The 22987-nt window shown below is 47.3% G+C and overlaps 1 protein-coding gene across 1 annotated transcript in view; it reads right to left on the bottom strand.

The window, feature by feature from the left end:
- Positions 1–200: 200 nt before the first annotated feature.
- The window catches only part of GALNT17 (polypeptide N-acetylgalactosaminyltransferase 17), a 245160-nt gene continuing 222373 nt past the window's right edge, over positions 201–22987 (bottom strand). The window contains exons 7-11 of the mRNA XM_054287051.1: positions 18822–19007; positions 14660–14797; positions 12644–12739; positions 4927–5094; positions 201–2755 (exon numbers count right to left, since the gene is read on the bottom strand). Coding sequence (XP_054143026.1) covers positions 2627–2755; positions 4927–5094; positions 12644–12739; positions 14660–14797; positions 18822–19007 — 717 coding nt within the window. The 3' untranslated portion in view covers positions 201–2626. The remainder of the gene's footprint in view (positions 2756–4926; positions 5095–12643; positions 12740–14659; positions 14798–18821; positions 19008–22987) is intronic.

A 22987-nucleotide genomic window follows, 5' to 3' on the forward strand; every position in this document is an offset into this window, starting at 1 on the left:
GGGGAGTGGCAGCAGCAGGGATGGATGGAATGGGAATTAATCTGTGCCCACCATCTCTCTTGATCTCTTCTTCATTTCCATTTCTTTCAAAAATGGAAGCTTTATTAAAACAGCAGCACTTTTCTATGAAATGCAGAGGAATGACTGCCTCTGTATCTCAGCAGCAGAGAATCTTTTGAAAATCACTCAAGAGGCGAGGCTCAAACCAGATATTTAATAAGAATCACTTGGAGATCACTTCTTAAAGCAATTAACAGATGATTAGAGATAAGCGAGATGCAACAACGAGACCCAGATCTCAGATTTCTCCCGGGGTCACCCTGCAGTCCCAACAGTGTCAGGACAGAACAGCAGAGACAATTCCCGCTTTCCAGCCTGATTCTCCTCCTGTTTCCAGCGGTTTGGAAGCTGGAGCAGGGAGAAGGGGCCAACACCTCCCCGGGGCTCTGCCCCGCTGAGGCTCCTGGAGCCCAGGGTTCATCTCCACCTTCCCCTCCTGCTGCTGGCTCAGGGGCTGCTCTTCCTTCTGGGGCATGAAGGGAAGGCAGGGGCGAGCCTGAACATCCCAAGGGATCCCAGGGCTCAGCAGCAGCAGCAGCAGGATCCTCATGCTGTCCCTGGATGTCTGTGCCACCTGGCAAGGGGACCTCAGTGGCACCAGGGGCTGGGGACAGGCAGGGACTGGACAGAGCCAGGGACTGGACAGAGCCAGGCCCTCCTGGCCAGGGGCTCAGCACAGCCAGGATGGAGCCCAGGAGCAGCCACACATCCCATCTGTGGGGCCGGGACCTGACCCCACCACGGTGACATGTGACAAAAGCCATCTGCTGCCACCCTGGGCACTGGCAGGGCTGAATCTCAGCACAGGCAACACCCAGGGGCTGTCTGGCTGCTGACCCACACAGCCTCTCCCTGCAATATTTGCTCAGTTTAAGGGCGTTTTACCAGCTGGACCAGAGCTGTGGGGTCTCCAAGCCCTCAGGGTGTCCTGGATCACCAGGAAATTGCTTCTCTTAGAAGGCAGCAACAAAGGCAGGGGGAGCTGGCTCATGCACCCACAGAGCTGTGGTAATTTCGGGTTTGGAAGTGCTCAAATTTATTACACAAGGGATGATGCAACAGCGAAAAAGAGAGCAAAATTCTACATTGACTCTCTACTCTGCAGGTCAGGACAACTAAGAGGTTTTACTTCATTAAGGAAGGCAGGGGGAAAAATCAGAGACAGCCCCAGTGGTTGAGGGAGCCTTGTAAAGCCTAAATGAACAATCAGTCCTAAGTGATGCTAGTTTGCTGTAGAAGGAACAATGAAATAGATCTGCTTCTGATCAATAAATTACTAAAACATCAGTTATAAACCTGCTGCATGGCATTGGAAATTCAGCTCGTTAAACATCCAGGGAGCTTCATCCTGATGCAAATGGAAGACAGGCATGAGTGCTCTGCAGCAAAGGACTCTGTGCACATCCCAGCTTGGGAAACATATTTACACATCCGTCTCATATATTAATCTATTTGAGTGCACCCTAGCCAGAGGGCAGCCACAAAGAGGATTATTCTGGGAGGAGGGCAGGAGATGGGCTGGTTTCTGCTCCCTGCTGAGCAAAGCCTGTGCCCACCCACGTGCAGCAATGCTGCAGGGTCCTGTTTCCCTTCTCCAGGCAACCACAAGCAGAGGACTCCCAGGTGGATTTGGCAGCCAAGATCTGGTAGCCAGGATTATTATGAGCCAAAAATAAATCATGTGAGATCCCTCCACCAGAGCAACAAGGCTGAAGTGGCCTCAGGGCCAGGAATTTCAGCCAAGCTGGCATTTGCTGGGGTCTTGGCCTCCCTCCCTGTCCCTTGCACAGCCCAGGAAGGGCTGCAGTGGCTCTGGGGGACCTTGGCCAGGCCTGAGCAGGCAGGACAGGGGTGCCTAAGGCTCAGGGGACATTCCTGCTGCCACCCAGAAGGGCAGGCAGACATCCCAGGGATCCCTTTGGGCTCTCCACGGAGGGAGGTGCTGGCTTGGCCAGCAGTGTGTGGGTGATGGAGAGGGGCAAGGGGAGCTCAGGGGTTTATTTCACTGCATTGTTTTGGGTAACTGCTGTGATTAGGGGTTGGAAAGATCTCTGGGGGCTGCTGGGGGGTGTTTTGCTTCTCCAAAATTCAGGGAAGGGAAAAGGGAACAAGGACCCAGCAAAACACCACATTCTTCAAACTCAACTTCTTTAGGCTTTGGGAACATTTTCCTGTCCCAAGCTCCTCAGTTTCCACATTTGCCAGGCAGGTCTGTCCAGGGTCGTGGTGCAAACCTCCCCAGCCCTTTGGGAGAGCTTAGAGTTGTGTGGGAAAGCAGAAATTCCCTGTCAGTAAATGCTGCCAGGCTGCTCCAGCAGGGAATGGGGCACCTCTTGGCGAGCTGGCCAGAGGGATCAGCAGTTCTGAGCCAGCCCCACACAGCTGGGGTCAGCTGGGGGGGACTCACATGTGGTAAAAATAAAGCCACAAATGCCCATCTGCCCCAGGTCCTGTCCCAGGAACACGAGGAAAGCTCTGGTTGATATTCCATCCTATCCAAAGGAGTCCAGGTGGATCAGTCCCCTCAGTCGTGGCTCAAGTCAGACTCCTCTGACTCCTGCAGCCTCTACTTGATGAAGTTTTTAATTGTCCACCTCTGGCCCGTGCAGCTGCGGAGGATCAGGTCAATGCCAGCCATGCCCCTGTTCTCCACCTCCAGGCACCGGCCCGTGCCCTTATTCAGGATGGCTCCGTTCTGCACGTGGGGAGATGGGAAAAGATGGAAAAAGGAAGATGTTAATAGCCTGAATTAATTGCCTGGGAAACAAAGCAGGAACAGGAGGGCAGCCCTGGGCACTGCTGGAAGGGGCACACAGCTGGGTAGGAAGGCAATGCAAACAATAAAATAATTCCCCAAATAAATGGAGTGAGCATCCCCTGTCCCTGACGGCACTCAAGGGACACCTGTAACCTTTAAATCCCAGAGCTGCTGGGAACTGGGACCCTTCTGGAAAAGCTGCATCATTGTCCTGGACTGTGAGATGTGTGTGTGTTCTATCCCCACCTGTCAGAGCTGGGGCAGTTCTCTGCTGTCCTTGGGGCAGTTTTTTCTTTCTCTCTCCCACAGCCAACCCTCCCTCCAGGAGATCTCTGCTGTCCATGGCCACTGAGTGTCCCTGCAGGGCTGATCCAATCCCAGCATCCCATGGGGAGATGCTCCGCCCAGGGGAGGAGCCAAGCATTCCTCCCTGGATCCAATCTGAGCCTGGCACAGCACAGCAGCCTTTGCCCCCTGCATTGCCAGAGGAGCAGCTTTCTGCTGCCCTGCATGGCCAGAGGGAGCCCAGGCCCATCTGCAGCAGCCCTGGAGCTGCAGAGGAAAACTCCCCCCTTGTGCAGGATCCCTGCTGCAGCAGAGCCACAGCTGGCACTGCAGGAGGGCTGAGCCCCCATGGGATGGGGCTGGGACACCACCCTGGCACACAGGGGGGCAGGGACTGCTCTCACTCTGGCAGGGTTGTTTTGTATTACTGCATTTTAATTTTTATTTTTCCTATTAAAGAGCTGTTATTTCTAGTCCCATATCTTTGCCTGAGAACGCTTAATTTCAAAATTATAATAATTCAGAGGGAGGGGGTTTGCATTTTCCATTTCTAGGGAGGCTCCTGCCTTCCTTAGCACACACCTGGCTGTTCAAACCCAGACAGTTATTTACACTCTGCTTTGGGACAAAAGTGTTATTTACAGTTATTTACACTCTGCTTTGGGATGAAATGAATTTCACTCTTCATCCACAAGAAACAAAGGAACCCGGAAGTCACTGGCAGATCAGACATAACCAGATCCGCTTTTCTACTACCAGGAAGGAAAACTTAGATTAGAAATTGTCCTGAAATTCTGCCCTGATCCCTCTGCCCCAGGAATTTGCTGTGCTTTTCCCCTTTGTTCCACCCCATCCCAGGGGCTGTGTCCCAGCCAGGGCTTGGGACACAGCAGAGATGTGCCCACATTTCTCCTCACAGAGAAAAGCAAGGCACAACTTCCCAAGGATATTTATGGAAATGGCCGTGAAGAACCTCAGAGAAAGAAAAACCAATTCTTAATCAATTGCTGCTCCTGTGTTGTCCACAAATGGAATGCATTGTGGAAGGTTGTTTAACTGAAGGGAATTGGTGACTGGAGTCTGATGTGAGTGTTTTGATTCAGTGACCAATTGAATCCAGGTGTGTGTTGGGACTGTGGGCTGACAGTCATGAGATGAGTGCAGTTGAGTTGGGTGTTTGTGTAGATTCAGTTTAGATGTAGTGTAATAGAATATAGAATAATATAATAATTATTATATTATTATAATATATATAATATATGAATATATACTATACTATTATTAGATGTACTATATTACATATATTATATATAATTATATAATATATAGACTGTAATATATATTATAATATATATTATATACTCTCCATAATAGAATAATAAAATAAATAATAATAATAATAATAATAATAAGCAGAATAATATAATAAAATAATAAAATAATAATTTTATTGTATTACTCTATATTAATAGAGTAACATAATAAAATTATTATTTTATTATATGACTCTAATATTTTTATTTTATTATTAATTTTACTTATTATAAATCATAAAAAATAAAATCAATAATAAATTAAATAAGTAAAATTAAATAAAAATAAGTAAAATTAAATAAATAATAATAAGTAAAATTAAACAATAATAAGTAAAAATATTTAAGTAAATAATAAGAAAAATTAATTATAAATTAAATTAATATAATAAAAATTAATAGAGTCATATAATAAAATAATTAATTAGCTTTCTGATATCAGTGGAGTCAGATGCATCATTTCCTCCCCTCGCTGGGGGTCACCTGTTCCCAGGGCAGCCCCAGACCCACCTGGATGAAGCTCCAGCGCTTGTGGAGGCTGCTCTTGACCTTGTCGCAGTCCAGCAGCTGCGGGAAGCGGCTCTTGCCCGTGTCCACCAGGCAGCGCGTGTCGGGCAGCAGCGTGGTGGTGCCCAGGGCGCCCAGGTGCAGGAATCCCTCCCTGGTGTACCGAGCCAGCTGGGGACACACAGAAATGCTGTCAGTGAATGCTCCAGGCTGCTCCAGCAGGGAATGGGGCAGCTGGGGAGCTGGCCACAGGGAACAGCAAAACCTCATATCCTTCAAACTCGGCTCCTTTAGGGTTTGGGAATATTTTCAGATGTGTGGGAAAGCAGAAATTCCCTGTCAGTAAATTCCCCCAAACCGCTCCAGCAGGGAATATGGCACCTCTTGGAGCGCTGGCCACAGGGAAGAGCAAAACCTCACTGTAGGATTGATGGGAGTAGCACGGTCAGGACGGACAGAGAGCAGAGATCTCTGCAGCCAGGTCAGGAACTTGGGGTTTATTGCAAAGGGCCTGGGTGCAGGGCCCTGCTGGGAGCTGCCAAACACAGCTCAGAGCAGGACTGAGAGGAGAGAGGGTAAGAGAGTAAAAGGGGTAAGAGCATAGAAAAGTAAGAGGTAAGAGACAAGAGGTAAGAGAGTGAAATTCCCGTTACAATACAATAAATCTTCTTCTGTGTTGAATATTCTAATTCTCACTAACCAATCTAGTACAAGATACAAATCCTACAGCATTTCCATACAACCTATAAGAATCACTACATTACTATACTGTGTTACATTTTAAACCCTAAAAACTCCTCTTTGGGCCCCTTCTGCCAAGCTGCAGGGTCTGCTCTGACCCTTGGGCCTGTCTGCAAGCAGAGGGTGTTGTTCCATCAAGAGGGGATCATCTTCAGCTGGCCACACCATTGTTTTCCAGTTGTTCAGTAACTGAGGTATCTCAAAGCTTGCTTTCATTTCAATCTCACTTATAGTTTCCATATTCTCAAAATCTGTTGCCAGACAATCATATTTGTAAGTCTTTCCTGTTTCATCTTCCCCAACACCTCACATCCTTCAAACTCAGCTACTTTAGCGTTTGAGAACATTTTTCTCTCCCAAGCTCCTCAATTTCTAAACTTGCCAGGCAGGTCTGTCCAGGGTCATGGTGCAAACCTCCCCAGCCCTTTGGGAGAGCTTGGAGTTGTGTAGGAAAGCAGAAATTCCCTGTCAGTAAATGCTGCCAGGCTACTCCAGCAGGGAATGGGGCACCTCTTGGAGAGCTGGCCAGAGGGATCAGCAGTTCTGAGCCAGCCCCACACAGCTGGGATCAGCTGGGGGGGACTCACACGTGGTAAAAATAAAGCCACAAGTGCCCATCTGCCCCAGGTCCTGTCCCAGGAACACGAGGAAAGCTCTGGTTGATATTCCATCCTATCCAAAGGACTCCAGTCCCTCAGCACCCCATAGCACCAGCACAGAGGGACAGGACAACCCAGATCCCCTGGGCATGTTCTGTGGGGATGCACAAGGAAAGAAGAGCTGGAAGGAATAAAATCCAACTTCCTCCAGCCTTTTATCCCTGCTTGGGATTGGTTTTTTCCAGATGCAGGTAAGGAATTGAGACCCAGCAAGGGGTGGGAATAATTCCAAACCTTAAAGCCCTCCTGGAGCAGACCTCTGCAGCCTCTGGATCGCTGTGGGATGGCGCAATGGATGGTTTCCCCTGGATTCCAGCTGCAGCCCTGCTGGGTGAGGCAGCCCTGGCTGGGCTGGTGCCTCTGGGTGCCTGGCACAGCCTCCAGGGCTCCAGCCAGGCAGCAGCACCAGCCAGAGGGGCCAGAACTGTCACAGACATCTTTTATGAAAAATCCTTTCCTTAGGATTTTTCCTCCTGAGAAGCTGGGAGGCCTCAGGAACAAAATGTAAACAATGATTATCTGCTGCTGTGGAATGCAACAGGTGCATCTGGGATTGGTCTCATGTGGTTCTTTCTAATTAATGGCCAATCACAGTCAGCTGGCTTGGACAGAGAGCCGCGAGCCACAAACCTTTGTTATCATTCTTTCTTTTTCTATTCTCAGCCAGCCTTCTGATGAAATCCTTTCTTCTATTCTTTTAGTATAGTTTTAATGTAATATATATCATAAAATAATAAATCAGCCTTCTGAAACATGGAGTCAGATCCTCGTCTCTTCCCTCAACATAAGACCCCTGTGAACACAGTCACAAGAACAGGGATGGGAGCCTGGACCTGTCCTTGGGAAAGGCCCAGGACTGCAGCTACCCCAGGCATTCCCATGGGATCCAACTGCCCAGGGCTGCCAGGGCTGGCCAGGCTGGACACTGGGGCTTGGAGCAGCCTGGGACAGTGGGAGGTGTCCCTGCCATGGCAGGGGTGGCACTGGATGGGCTTTAAGGTGCCTCCAATTCAGACCATTCTGCCAGGAGAGGCAGGATGGGAGCACTAGGCAGGGTGATGCCATTGGGGACACTGGGCACACAAAGGATTCCTCCATTTCAAGGAATGGCACCATAACATTTTCCTAAACACATTTAAATTCTGGAGTGAGGAGAAAGGAACGCCAGTGTCCTGCCTTTTATAGTTCAAGGGAAAGATCTCCACAGCTGCTTATTTAAATTATGAATCAGGCCATTATCCAGCAGACAAATAAGGAGGATTCAGCCCGTTAATTAACTGAGCATATCTGTGACCCAGATGCCAGGGAAGAGGCAGTAAATCCCACTGGGAGTTTGGGTTATCTGGGCTGTAATAATTAAACACTGAAATCAAGTTAAAACAATGTAACAGGGTCAGGCTGCAGCTCATGAGCCCAGATGCAGTCAGAGTGCCCAGATCCCTTGGGCTGGGCCTGGCTCTGATCCCAGGGGCTGCTGGAGTCACACCAGAGTGAAAATGGTGTGTGTCAGAGCAGGCCCTGAGCTCCTCACACCTCCCTGATGCTCATTCACCAAGTGCACCCCACAGGACGGGTCGGGGCAGCCCAAACCCTGATCACAGAGCCATGGAATGGGTTGGGTTGGAAGGGACCACAAAGCCCATCCAGTGCCACCCCTGCCATGGCAGGGACACCTCCCACTGTCCCAGGTGCTCCCAGCCCTGTCCAGCCTGGCCTTGGGCACTGCCAGGGATCCAGGGGCAGCCCCAGCTGCTCTGGGCACCCTGTGCCAGGGCCTGCCCACCCTCACAGGGAACAATTCCTCATTCCCAATATCCCATCCATCCCTGCCCTCTGGCACTGGGAGCCATTCCCTGTGTCCTGTCCCTCCATCCCCTGTCCCCAGTCCTTCTCCAGCTCTCCTGGAGCCCCTTTAGGCCCTGCCAGGGGCTCTGAGCTCCCCCTGGAGCTTCTCCTCTCCAGGTGAGCACCCCCAGCTCTCCCAGCCTCTCCTCACAGGACAGGTTAATTCCAAGCTCTAATTCCTGTTTTGTTATTTGCTCCTCTCCAGATTGATCCAGGGGCCCCAGCCCCGCCTAGAACAGGACAAGAAACAAAGGAAAGAACACAACGGAAAACAGTTTAGAACTATTCCAAGCCAAGCATTTCAAAGTGGCTCAAACTGAGGAGGTCTTTAACCCCTTCACCAGTCTGGGTGGCCCAAAGCCACATCCCCAGATAGAGGCACTGACAGCCCCAGCCACTGGAACATCCTTCCATAAACCATCATGCAGGAAACTGCACCTGGCCACTTCCCACCTCCAGCTATCCCTGGGGGCAATCCAGCATCACTTCGGCTGAAAAATCCCTCCCAGCCCATCGGGTCCCAGCTGTGTCCCATCCCCACCTTGTTCCCAACCCAGAGCTCTGAGTGCCACCTCCAGCTCTTCCTTGGGCACCTCCAGGGATGGATGTCACAGACACATTTTATGGAAAATCCTTTCCTTAGGATTTTTCCTCCTGTGAAGCTGGGAGGCCTCAGGAACAAAATGTAAATATTGATTATCTGCTGCTGTGGAATGCAACAGGTGCATCTGGGATTGGTCCACGTTGGATGTTTGTAATTAATGGCAGATCACAGTCAGCTGGTTCAGACAGAGAGTCCGAGCCACAAAGTTTTGGTATTCATTCCATTCCTTTTCTGTTCTTAGCCAGTCTTCTGATGAAATCCTTTCTTCTATTCTTTTAGTATAGTTTTAATATAATATATATCATAAAATAATAAATCAGCCTTCTGAAACATGGAGTCAGATCCTCATCTCTTCCCTCATCCTGAGACCCCTGTGAACACCGTCACAGATAGAGACTCTAATTCCAATGCCTGGCCACCCTTTCCATGGGGAAATTTCCCCCAAATCCCCCCTGAGCTGCCCTGGCCCAGCCTGAGGCCGTTCCCTCTGCTCCTGTCCCTGTTCCCTGGAGCACAGCCCGACCCCCCCGGCTGTGCCCTCCTGTCAGGAGCTGTGCAGAGCCACAGGGGCCCCCTGAGCCTCCTTTGCTCCAGGCTGAGCCCCTGCCCAGCTCCCTCAGCTGCCCCAGGGCTGGGGCTGATCCCCCTGGCAAAGCTGCACCTCCAATCCATCTCCTGTGCTTGTGATTTCTGGCTGGCTGCATCTCAGGGATGGCAGAAAGTTAATTAGACATCCCAGCACCTGGGAAATAAAAGCCTTGATGACCTTCATTGACTCTATTGGAAAATAATTTCGGGTTGTTTAGCTTCCCTTCTGCTCTGAGCAGAACATCAATTAGCAGCCATCAGTAAAATGTTCAGGATTTGCCTTTTACCACAATTAAATCTGATTAAAGGGTGCTGTTTGGTCACCCCTGCTCCTGCCGTGTCCCCCATGAGCTCAGTATTGATGGCTTTGTCCTCAACTTCTGCTGCTTAAATGGGCAAAACATATTTTATCCTATAATTAAATGAAATGCTCTGCTGGGTGAACATTATCTTAAGTTTTATAGCATTATAGTGCTTTCTATCACCTTAATATATCACCATAGCTGTGTCACTGCAATGAGCTATGGCTGCATTATTAGTGTAATACATCATTACAGCAAGGTGCTTCCATGAGGGATTGCCTCAAAGATGAAGCCATCAAGCAGGAAAAAAACCCATCAGCAGCCTCAATATAATTACAGGATAAAAGGATGATGATGGAGTCTCATAATTATTTGACCTGGAAGTGAATGGAAGCAGAGAGAACAGAAAGCTGAAGGGAAAAGAAGAGAAAAATCCCCAAAATTTTACTCAGTGAGGGATGGGTGGGTTAAGGCAAGACCTCAGTTGCATGCAGAGCATGAGAGAGTGGTTTGGGATGTGAGCAACTCTAAAGGAGCTCAGCAACTCATTGAGGGGTTCCATACACATACAAATAAATAAAAATTCAACATCTATATATATATACAAACCAGAGTTTCCATTATTTCTAATTCCATCCCTAGCCATAAATTACAACCTGCAGTCCATTAATTAAACAGTTGTAGGGAAAGTCCAATTTCCTTCATGGTGCCACAAAGGCCATTTCAAAGCTTCTGCACTTGCTGATAGCTGCTGAAAAGCAGCATTTTCCAGGAGTTTCACTAATTGGATGCATCAGGAAACAAAGGAGCTGCCAAGAACTGGCTCTCAGCTGAAGAGGGAAGGGACAATGAGGACAGGGAAGACCAGGAAGGATGAAATGGGCAAGCTCCAGGCAGCCAGCAAAATCTGACTTCAGAACTCAAGTAGGGAAAGAAAATATTAAGCTTCATCCCAATAACACTGAGGGAAAAAATAAATAACCTGTTCTCAGCCATTCACCCTGAAGCCCAGGGTGAGCAGGCAATGGCAGCCCAATCCAGTTTCTCACACAATAATACACTTAGAGGCTCAGATTTCCAGCCACAAAGTGCAAAAGGCACTTGGTGCCATTTAAGAGAAAAATGGGGTTTTTGAGCAAGAGCAGGTTCTGTTTAGAAGGGACTGATCTCTGTTTAAGGCCAGGGTGACCCACAGTGGGATTTCCTCCCAGCTCATCCAGTCCCCAGCTCAGGTGAGCTCTGGGATCCCTCAGTCCAGCCTGCCTGTGGAGTGAGAACAGAATTTTAATGCTTTCCCATTCCTTGAACTGCACATTTTTTAGCTGAAAATGAACCTCCTCGAGCCTGCTGGGCCCCAGAAGCTCCAAAACTTTTGGAGAGGCAAAAGGAGTGCTGGAAAACAAATTCCAGCCAAGCTGAAATGGATCATTACCACAGCACTAATTGTTTTCTTTACCCCATTAGTCTGGGTTTATTCTGCTGGTGGAACAGAAGTAATCCCACAATGGGTTGGGTTGGAAGGGACCTTAAAGATCATTTTATTCCAGCCTTCCATCCAACTCCCATCCAATCTGGCCTTGGGAAGGAAACTCTCAGATTGTGTCTATGATTATTGCTATTTGCCTTTGTCTGGAAGATTTTATTTTAAACTATAAATTTCAATTTTTTTTTTGTTTCAAATTGCAAAAATCTCAACTTTCCAACATTTTCAATTTACAAAGGTTTTCAATTTCTTTCAAGGCTTTTCCTTGCAGCTCTGGCAGGATGATGGGAATCCAGAAAACACTGCAGGAGCAGCTGGAAAAACCCCCTGTGAGACCTGTGTTATAGGAGCTTCTTCTAGTTAGGTCTCATAAGCTCTCAGAGGTCTATAACATACTCAAGACAGCTCAGCTACCCTTGGAGGTGTAAAAATCAATAGAATGGCTTCTGTTGCAGTGTTAAAAAAAAAAAAATTTATAAAAGGCAAAATAACAAACAGGGGAAAACCCAGCTAGGTGCTAGAAGTTCTTGCTCTTAGTAAAACACCTTATAAAAGTGATTAGTTTCTTTATTCACTTCTTTTTCTAGTAAATTGCCTAAGCAAGACTTTTTAGCTTCTGTCCAATTAGCTATCCTTATGTGTGAGGTGAAATCCCCTAAGCCTGTGAAGTGGCTTTTTCACCCAATCAAAAAGAGAAATTTCTGAACTTTTTAAGGAGACAAAAGATAGTTTTATCACTCCCTCAACACAAAGCACATTCCTACATGCCCAGGTGTTTTTAACCCTGGAGAGCAAGGGCAGGGCCAGCCTGTTCCAGATTGCAATGCAAGATGTTTTCTATTACCATCTGTATGGCAGATTACCTTTGTCAAGTGGGCAGTTTGCCTTATCTCTCTCTCTCTGAGTGACCACATTCACACCTCCCTCTGGAGGGGACATCTGCTGACAACAGCTACTGAATGTCACTGCATGGCTGATAAGAACTACAGCATCCCCATTGGGAGATGTGAGCCCAGAGGGAGGAGCCAAGCATTCCTACCTGGATATAATCTGGAGATTCTGGAACACCAGCACAGCTTCTCCACTGGATTCCCCAGAGGAACAGCAGCTGCCTCTCCTTCCACTGGATCTTCAGAGGGAGAATACATCCTTCTCTACAGGATCCCTGCTCCAGCAGAACCACCCCTGACAGTGCAGGAGGGCTGAGCCACAATTCCAATGGGACTGCTGCCAACACCCTGACCCACAGGGTGTCAGGTTGGGTTCTGACTCTGTCAGTGTTGTTCTAGTGTACTGCATTTTTTATTTTATCTTTTTTTTCCCCTCCCCTATTAAAGAACTGTCATTTCCTGCTCCCATAGTTTTTGCCTGTGAGCCCCTTAATTTAAAATGTATAGCAATTCAGAGGGGTGGGGAAGGGTTTACATTCTCCATTTCAGGGGAGGTTCCTGCCTTCCTTAGCAGACTCCTGTCTTCCCAAATCAGGACACAGCCTCACCTGGGGCCCCCAGCCATGGCACGGGTATAGGATCGCTGTGTGGTTCTCCTGAGGGCCCTGGTCCAGGCACACGTCCTTGGCCTTGTTGTTCCGCAGCTGCCAGGGGAAAAAGAGTTAAGGGCAAGGTTATGGCAGGAAAAGGGCAGAGATATGGCACAAAAAATGGCAGAATTATGGCAGAAAAGGGGCAGAGCTATGGCAGAAAAGGGGCAGAGATAAGGGACAAAGGGGGCAGAGTTATGGCACAAAAAAATGGCAGAATTATGGCAGGAAAAGGGCAGAGTTATGGCATAAAGGGAGCAGAGTTAAGGCACAAAAATTGGCAGAATTGTGGCAGAAAAAGGGCACAGTTATGGCATTAAAAGGGCAGAGTTAGGGCACAAAAATTTGGCAGATTTATGGCAGGAAAAGGCTCAAAGTTATGGCACAAAAGGGGCAGAGTTAAGGGACAAAAATACGGTAGAATTATGTCAGTAAAAGGGCAGAGTTATGGCACAAAAAAATGGCAGAATTATGGCAGAAAAATGGGCAGAATTACGGCACAAAAAGGGGCAGAGTTAAGGCATACAGGAGGCAGAGTTATGGCACAGAAGGGGCAGAGATAAGGGACAAAAATGGCAGAATTATGGCAAAGAAGGGCAGCATTAGGGCACAAAAATTTGGCAGAATTAGGGCAGCAAAAGGGCAGTTATAGCAAAAAAGGGGCAAAGTTATGGCAGTAAAAGGGCAGAGATAAGGGGCAGAGTTATGGCACAAAAATGGCAGAATTATGGCACAGATGGGGCAGAGTTATGGCAGGAAAAGGGCAGAGTTAAAGCACAAAAATTTGGCAGAATTATGGCACAAAAATTGGTAGAATTATGGCAGAAAAAGGGCAGAGTTATGGCAGGAAATGGACAGAGTTAAGGCAAAAAAATTGGCAGAATTATGGCACAGAAGGGGCAGAGTTAAGGCACAAAAGGGGCAGATTTAAGGCCCTCTCTGATCAGAGAGAAGCAGGAAATGGATGCTCAGCTCTCTCTACCCTCTCTGGCTCTCACTGCTGTGTCACCAGGAATAATCAGGCAAGGAAAACTTGCAGAGCACTGAACCTTTCTTTGAATCCAAGGCTAATAATTTGTTTTGTAAAATAATCCCCATTCCAAGGAGCAGCATCCCTGGCCACAGCTGGCTCTGTGTTTGGTCATGGGAGGTGGGGACAAACCCAGGTTTAGGCTGCCAGAAGTCAAATCAGAACCCCTCAGATTTCAGTGAAATCTCAGAGTGCTTAACAAGGCAGGGAAAAAAGCCCAACTGGAACAAGGATCACCTTGGAATCATCACATCCTTGTTCCAGCTGGGCTTTTTTCCACCCCAGACCTTTCTGAAATTTCATTTTTATGAAAATATAATTTTTTTGGTGAGGTTTTAGCTTGAAGGCCTTAAGTAACTTTGATAACAAATCTTTCTTGAAATGAATAAAAATGAATAACCCATCTGGGGTGCCCAGGCTTTGAGGAGCCTGCTCCAAGTGCCACCACTCCATCAATTCCACTACAGCAGAGTATTTGTTATTAGTTCCCATAAATGACTCTTTCTATATCCCCAGAATGGTTTCAAAGCCAGCAGAGATTGAATTAAGTCCCCTTATTTTATCTTGTCCTTAAGCTGCTGTGACAAGGCACTGAATCCTCCAGAGACCTTGTCAGGAATTAGGCTGAGTTCAAGTCTCAGGGTTTTAGAAGATGCCTGTGTATTAAAAATACAAATACAGCTGCTTAATCCATGGAGTCAATGGGAAATATGGGTAATTTCTGTCAATTCACTAAATGATGTATTAACATCTTTTACTTTATACAGTCTTCAAGATCAGCAACAAATCCCCAAACTGGTTTTTAAAAGAAACTGGGAGCAGATTTATGCAAATTTAGATAATTATAGAGAAAAAGTCAGTTTTGATTCAGACTCCTCTCCTTTGAGGCTGTTTCTCATCAGGGAGTGTAAATATTAGCAGGCTGAGCTGAGGGACTAAATTACCTCTCCATAAGCGATGGTGTTGTTGTATCTCCTCATTTCTGGATAAACATGGTCCAGGTACCACTGGAAATTTTTACACTTCAGGCTCTTCCTCAAGGCTTTCCTCTCAGAAACATCCCCAATGTCAATCCCTGGATTCTGAAAAACAACAACAGGACATCACTGAATGGTCACACTTCCAAAAAAAGGTACAATGAAAGTATTTCCCCGAGCTTTGAGATGCTTTTCAAACTGCCTGGGAACTGCCTGTGGTTGAGTAATTCCAAGAATTCTGTGATGTGTGTCCAGGGCTGAAACCATCAGAAGGAAGATGTGGCTTCCAGAGGGGGACACCAAATTCTCTGCTGGGTTTTGAGGCCCCTTGCAACGGCCACGGGCTGATGCTGGACAGAGCCTCAGGGATAATTTACAAAAGAGGAGCCAAAGGGAGAAGAGGAGGTTTGGAGGAAGGTTGGGAAGTGCAGTGAAACTGGAGAGTCCTCCCAATTCTCCTGGGTTTGGATCCATCTGACAAAGACTGATCTGTATTTTTAAACAAGGTATTTTTAAAAGATTTCCCCTCCTGTTTGGGTTCTGAGGCACAGGTTTAGCAGCAAGTGGATATCAGGATTTAAAAGATAGAAATGCAAACCCTGACTGGGCACTGAGCACCAAACCCTTCCCTGACCCCATTGAGACACAGCCAAGAGGAAGGGAGGGGTAAAATATGTAAAATAAATGGGAAAAGAATGAAAGAAAGAGAAAAAGGTTTAAGATTCAAATATAGCAGAGGCAGACAGCTGAGAATAAAGGATAAAAATTGCATGAGAAGAAAAGCTGAGGCTGAATCTCAGCAAAAGCTCTTGGCAGTTTGGGCAATTCCAGGGTGGAATGTTCTCCCTGGAGAGCCCCAGTGCTCAGCAGACACAGCTGGCCCTGAGCAATAACCCAGCAGGGGCTGGAGCAGGGCTGGAGAGCTCCCCCTTGTTCCATCCTGGCATCTGGGGCCAGGGCAGCAGGGAAGCCAAAGGAGGCACAGCAGCCCCTTCTCCTTGCACTGCCTGGGCTCCCACTCTGCTCCAGCTCCTGCTCTCGTCTCTCTCAGAGATCATTAAACACAACTGGGAAAGCAATTTTCCATTACAATGCTTGTAATGATCTCCTAATGAATTATTCACTCTGCTTTAGAAGAGACACCGTTGCAGTGTGCCCCTGGTAGCTGAGAGGTAAAAATAAAGATGATTCAGTGGAGAGAGGCAGGACAGGCTGAGATCTGAGTGGAGGGGGGGTGGGGCTCAGAGCAGCCAGGCAGCACCTGGGTAGGGCAGGGCAGGGCTGTGCCCTGGCATCCCAAAATAATCCCTAAAACCTCCCCCACCAACAAGACTTTTCTCAAATTAAATCTTGTTTTGATTGGGAAAAGACCAGTATAAAAAACTCAAATGGATTTTGGGGAGCCCAGACCTATTGAGAATACATAAAAATCTCAAGCTGATTTTGGGTCACCCAGGCCAGTTCCCACCCCCAGCGCTGATCCATGTGATGCTGCCTTTCCCAAGCTCCACAGGATGGATTTTAATCCTTTCTGCAATGCTCCCAATCTGTTCCTGAGCAGGAGGATGATGCCTCACTTCTAAAAAGGAATCAGCTCAAGGATCAGGATTTCTGATCATGAGCATTTGGATCTTGAAGCCTCTTTTTAAGATCTCCCAATTCCCCTCAGTCCTGGAGGCAGCTGCCCCTGGAGTGGTGCCTGTCAGAGCCAGAGCCCTCCGGCAGCCCCCTGGGAAAGCTCCTTCCTTTTCCTTTTCCTTTTCCTTTTCCTTTTCCTTTTCCTTTTCCTTTTCCTTTTCCTTTTCCTTTTCCTTTTCCTTTTCCTTTTCCTTTCCCTTCTCTATTCCTTTCCTTCTCTATTCCTGTATTTCCTGGTATTATTGTACCACCTGGCCCTGTCCCCCATCCCCAGGCCCACAAACCTGCAGCTCCTGGCCCTTCCCAGGCTGTTTCCCAGGGAATTTAGCACAGAGCTGTGGCTGCTGCGCCCCCAATGCCAGCTTTGCTCAGCAAGCTGCAGCAGCATCTCAGGGTTTTGTGCTTTTATATTTTCCAAGAGACCTGCAGCAGACACCAGCTGGGGGTGCTCCCTCAGCAGCTCCAGGGCTCAGCAGCTCTTTGAGGAATATTTTGTGTTCATTTTTAGTGCCAAGGGGTGGCTGGACACTCGTGGCACCAGTCTGACCTCGCAGGGAAACTGGGCAGCCCCCAGTGCTTGTTCACCTGCTCATCCCACCCGTGACCCAGGGGCATCACTGCCTCCCCATCACCTTCCTGCTCCCCCCTGGCAGTGCCAGTGCAGGAATGGGCATTGATCCTACCAGGGGTTGGAGCAAGGAACCAGGAGATGCTCTTGACTTCCAAGATCAGACACAGCCTACAGGGAGGGCAGAGCCCCAGCAGCAGCCCTGGACATGCAGAAATCCCTCCTGGAGCCTGTGGAGCTTTCCCAGAAGGGCAGGGAGTGATCCCTGTGCAGGATGTGTCTCTGGACATGCTCACCTGGTGGCACCTTGTGGTTTCCCAAAGATTCACCAAGCTGTGATGTGGATTTATGGGGCATATGGCATGTTATGGCACCAAAATTATGACACCAAAATTAATGCGTCAGATCCAAGAAAACCTGACCATTTTTGGGCAGAAATCAAAGGAACCATCAAAGTTCTTTAAGGAGAAGGTTTAAGAGGAAGGGAATCCCTTCTGTGAGCCACCAACCTCCAATCCTTTACCTTTAAACTTTCCAGCATTGAGAAAACAAATAGCCCCAGCCCCTGGGGAGCTCTGGGAGGGATCAGTGTCCACGATCTGGGAACCTGAGCTGGGCTGGAAGTGACACAGGAATAAACCTGAGGCACTCAGTGTCACAGACATCTTTTATGAAAAATCCTTTCCTTAGGATTTTTCCTCCTGAGAAGCTGACAGGCCTCAGGAACAAAATGTAAACATTGATTATCTGCTGCTGTGGAATGCAACAGGTGCATCTGGGATTGGCCCATGTTGGATGTTTCTAATTAATGGCCAATCACAGTCAGCTGGCTCAGACACAGAACCCCAGCCACAAGCCTTTGTTATCATTCCTTCTTATTCTATTCTTAGCTAGCCTTCTGATGAAATCCTTTCTTCTATTCTTTTAGTATAGTTTTAATAAAATACATATAATAAAATAATAAATCAGCCTTCTGAAACATGGAGTCAGATGCTTGTCTCTTCCCTCATCTTCAGACCCCTGTGAACAATATCACACTCACAGTGCTGACTGCCATCAATGGTCTGAATGCAGACAGATTCCACCTGCAGAGCAGTGTCAGGACATCCCCTCATGCTGGGTAAACACTCAGGGGGGCGAGATAAACACCACAGTCCAGGTTTAATTCTTAGAACCACACTGGAAAGGCTGTGGGAACAGCAGGAATCCCTGCAGCTCATGGAGCCTCTCCCTCAAAGCCTAGGGAGCTCTGCTGGGGCTGGCACCCAGGGGTTAGGGCTGAGCTTAGGGACAGAAGCTGCTCCAGAATTCAGGCTTTAAGCAGCAGGGGCCTGTTGTATTGCACTAAACAGTTTATTTAGTTGTTGTTTTGCACTGGGTGATTGGAAATTTGTACTGAGTATGTTATGTCACTAGATTGTTATTTCCCCTCTCCCATCACATGGTCTTTCCCTCATGCACCCCTCTGCTATGTGCCCTAGTGGTTCGGCCCCTAGTTAACCTTCCCCTCGCCTCTCCCCGATGGTATCCCATTAGCTGCGGCCCTCTTTCCCCACCCCCATCCCCTCGGGTAGAAAAGTCCACTGCAAGGATGTCATGCCCTCTTTTACATCTGGGTGGTCACCGGAGCCAGAAGTGTCCCTTCCCAAGCCAATAAACAGGACACTCGTCCCCACGTGGAGTAGAGTGCTTCTTGTCTTTTACTTTGTAAGACCGTGTGGTCCAGAGTCCAGAGCTAGCCAGACTGGTCTCATACAATGCCCTGAGACACACGGAATTCTTACAGGTGGCGCCCAACATCGGGCATGAAGGGAATTCTTACAGGTGGTGCCCAACGTGGAGCACAAACGGAATTTTTACAGGTGGCGCCCAACGTACGGCACGAAGGGAATTCCTACAGGGGCCCTTGGGGGCAGGCTGTACCTCCAGGGGCAGGTTCCAGGCGATGTAGACGTGCCACTTGTAGTCGTCCATCCAGACCTCGGCCACACGCAGCGCGTTGCGCTTGGTGTAGAAGCCGATGTTGTTGTTGTAGGGCTTCTTCTTGCGCTCGATGTGCGCCACCCTGGAGCAGGGCAGCACCTCCATGCTGCCCCCACACAGCCACACCTGCAACACAGCCACCAAAGACATTCAGCACAGGCACCCAGGTGTCCTGCTTTAGGGCAAATTTGGGAGAAAACCCACAAAAGTGGCCCCTCCAGAAAGCAAACCCACACAGCATCTCTGCCCAGGAAGGATTCCTTGGAGAGAAGTGGAAAGAACCTTTTATTTAACAGGCACAGCACCCCCCAGCACACAAAATGAACAATACCAGATGACAATATGTCAGAACCCAGGACATTCCTCTGGCTGCCCTGGAGGACTCAAGACCCTGCCAGGGGCTCAGAGACCTTGGCACAGAGCCCAAGACCCCTGTGCCTTTGACCTTGACCCATGGAAAAAATTACCAACCTTTATATGAAGAATTACAAGTCAAGAGAGTTTAAGTACAACAATAGTTTATCACAGGGTGAAAAATAGATTTTTTGCGGTTTTTAGAATAGGGGTTCAGGGGGCAAGATGGAGTAATCTGGGCATGTCCAGTCTTTTTCCTTCTTCTTGGCCTCCATCTTCCGCTGTGATGGTGGCACTCTTAGATTGGTTTAGAGTAGAAGCTCACTGTCTAACATAGGTGATAGGTATTGGGAAGTTATAGTAAATATTGTACCCGTAGTTTTTAGTATAAAAAGACAACACCACCCCAAGGACGGATACTATGCCACAACCCAACCTGCTGGACAGACCTGTGGTGGGTCAGAGAAAAAATGTGATAGATAAGAAATAATGAACAGCCTTGAGAACGAGAACAAAAGAATCTTGAGTCCTTCTTCAACGGCCAGGCTGGGAAAAAGAAGTTTGTATGTATCTCAGAGTCACTCTGGCCAGCAGAGATTCTGAGAACACCACTCTGTCACTGCTCTGACAAAGATGACAAATTCAGAAAGTCTCTCTGGGGGTGGTCGCTCTGTTCTCAGTCCCTCCTGTGCTGGGGCAGCTGCTGCAGCCACAAGGTGCAAACTCTCAGTGTTCCCAGGTCCAGCCCAGAGCAGGCTTGAGTGGTTCCAAAAAAGGGAAAGGAGAAACAGTCCAGGGAAAATTTGGACTGCTGAGCTAAACTAACTAATGAGCAGGAGCAAAAAGCAAGAGCAAAGCAAAAAGCAAAAGCAGCATCATGTACTGCCCTGTCTGTGTGTCCTGCCGGCTGTGGGGGAGCAGCCTGATAGAAAAACTGTGAAAAGCACATATATGGCTCCATGCAGATATTTACTGTATCTATTGTGTTGTATTGATTAGTAGTGCTGTATTAACATTTTAATAGTATGGTAAATGTAGTTCGGTAGTTAAAATGTAACTTTTGTAGTTAAAATAGGAACTATGTATGTGGGATTTTTTTTTAAGAAAGGAATGAGGTACTTGCACCAGATAGCAGCCACAGGACACCTGAATCTTTCAGAGAAATGGAATTTATTGGTCCATTATCAGAAGAAATGAACTTCTTCCTGTCTTGCTCAGCCCTGGAGATGCTGTCAGGATTCAGAGGCAGAAGCTGACACTGACCAGACAGAATCCTGTGCTTGAACGGAATTTATGCATCATGGATGAGGTGTATGAATATGCAACAGGCTATTGCTTTTAAGGGTTAATCCTCTGTTTATGTGGGTCCTTTTTTGGGCTTTTTTGCCCAGGAAAAGGTACCCAGACTGTCCATAATTCTTTGTTTTTATTGTCTCATATTATCCTAATCTCAATTGTTCAAATTTTTATTATTCTAATTATATTACTATTTTTATAACCATTTTATTACTATTAAACTTTTAAAATTTAAAAAAAACCAAGTGATTGGCACTTTTCACAAAAATTTTGCTCCTCAGAGCCAGTCTTGAAGGCACAGAACATAATATCCAACATAAACAGAACACACAAATGGGAATACAAGCACCATAATGTCACCCTAGGACACCAGGGCAGGGGGAGAAAGGAGTTCTGAGCTCTCCACATTATCTCATGATCCTGTGTCTCATCCTGGCAGCAGAGCCCATGGCCAGGTGTGGCCTCTGCCGAGCACTGACACACACAGGGGCATTTGTGGGGCTGGAACTGCAGGATCTTTATGTCCCTTCCAAGCCAAACCACTCTTGGATTAACCTGTGCCCAAAGCTTTAGAGGGATCAGGTCTCTGCTCACCCAGTGAAGGATCCAGTGCTGCATTTTCCCCCCAAATAAAACGCATCAGTGACTGGAATAGCTCAAACAATTCCAGATCCCCTCCTGCAGAAGGGATGAGTCAGTGTAACATATGGCAGGGACAGATTTTTGCCACTTGAAAATGTTTGTTCATTATTGTTCTTTCACGTGCTGCTTCAAATTCCCTTAAATCACAGTTTACAAGTTAATAAAGTCTTGTGAGATCCTCTTTTGATCTCTCACACGGAGGATCTGCAGGAAGACTTGCCATACCTGCCTGTTTGTCACCATCGAGAATTATTTACCTTCCAGGCAGGACTGCAGGCCCTGGGCAGTCCCTCCAAAGCCCCATTCCAAGCAGGTTGCTCTGTATGATCATTCTGCACAATTACTGGAACACTCAGCTGTCACAGACATCTTTTATGAAAAATCCTTTCCTTAGGGTTTTTCCTCCTGAGAAGCTGGGAGGCCTCAGGAACAAAATGTAAACAATGGTTATCTGCTGCTGTGGAATGCAACAGGTGCATCTGTGATTGGTCTCATGTGGTTGTTTCTAATTAATGGCCAATCACAGTCAGCTGGCTTGAACAGAGAGTCCGAGATGAAGCCTTTGTTATCATTCCTTCTTATTCTATTCTTAGCCAGCCTTCTGATGAAACCTTCTCTTCTATTCTTTTAGTATAGTTTTAATGTAATATATATCATAAAATAATAAATCAAGCCTTCTGAAACATGGAGTCAGATCCTCATCTCTTCCCTCATCCAGGAACCCTGTGAACACAGTCACACCCAGTGTTTCTGGGATCCCTTTCAGGCTCACCACCTCTCTTCCCACCTGTGGGCCATTATTTCCATGGAGCCTGCTGGATTCCCCCTTCAGCAGCACCAGGAGCCCCCAGCCTGGAGAAGTGCCTGGTGTCACCTCCTAGGGGTGGCTTTGGCCCCTCCAGGGTGGGCACAGGCCCAGGGGACAGCAGAGATGTAGGAATGTGCTCCTTGTTGGTGGAGTGACCAAACTATCCTTTGCCTTCTTAAAAAGGAAAAAAGCCCAGGAGTTTCTCTCCTCAATTGGGTAAAAAGACACCTCATAGGACATGGAGAACTTCACCTCAAACTTAAGGATAGCCACTTGGATAGGAGCCAAAAAGTCCCCCCTAAGTAATTTACAAGAAAAAGAAGAGAACAAAGAAATAATTGCTTTAGTGAGGTATTTCACCAGGGGCAAGAACATCTTGCATCTGGCTTGGGTTTTCTCTGTAAGAGTTTTGTTATTTTGCATTTTATTAAAACTTTTCTGTTTCCAACACTACCACAGAAGCCATCCTGCTGATTTTATGCCTTCTAAGGTAGCTGAGCTGTCTTGAGTGTGATATATATCTCCAAAATCTTATAAGACCTGGCTCAAGGAGACCCTTATATCACAGAGGTTGGCACAGCCAGGGGACACCTTCCCTCAGGATACCCCTGCTCCTCAGGCTGTTCCCTCCTGGACTGCTGCACAACAAAAAATCTGAGCATGAAAAATGCATATTTTATGATTGGCTTTTCTCAAATATTAAAATGAATATTACATGTGTTATGTTAGAAACTTATGCTGTATTAATTCTCTTAAGTAGTGTGTGAAATGTAGTTTCAGATTATAACATAATGTTGAAATAGAAACTATGATATGTAGGGTACTTTTTTTAAAGAAAGGATTGGAATGAGATAGCAGCCACAGGACACCCGAATCTTTCAGAGAAAGAGAATTTATTGCTCCATTATCAGAAGAAATGAACTTCTCCCTGCGTTGCTCAGCCATGAAGATGCCGTCAGGACTCAGAGGAAGAAGCTGACAGTGCCCAGACAGAATCCTGTGCTTG

Source organism: Melozone crissalis, unplaced genomic scaffold, assembly GCF_028551555.1.
Source record: "Melozone crissalis strain CALT ecotype California unplaced genomic scaffold, PUWL_Pcris_2 ptg000057l_1, whole genome shotgun sequence".
Taxonomy (NCBI): domain Eukaryota; kingdom Metazoa; phylum Chordata; class Aves; order Passeriformes; family Passerellidae; genus Melozone; species Melozone crissalis.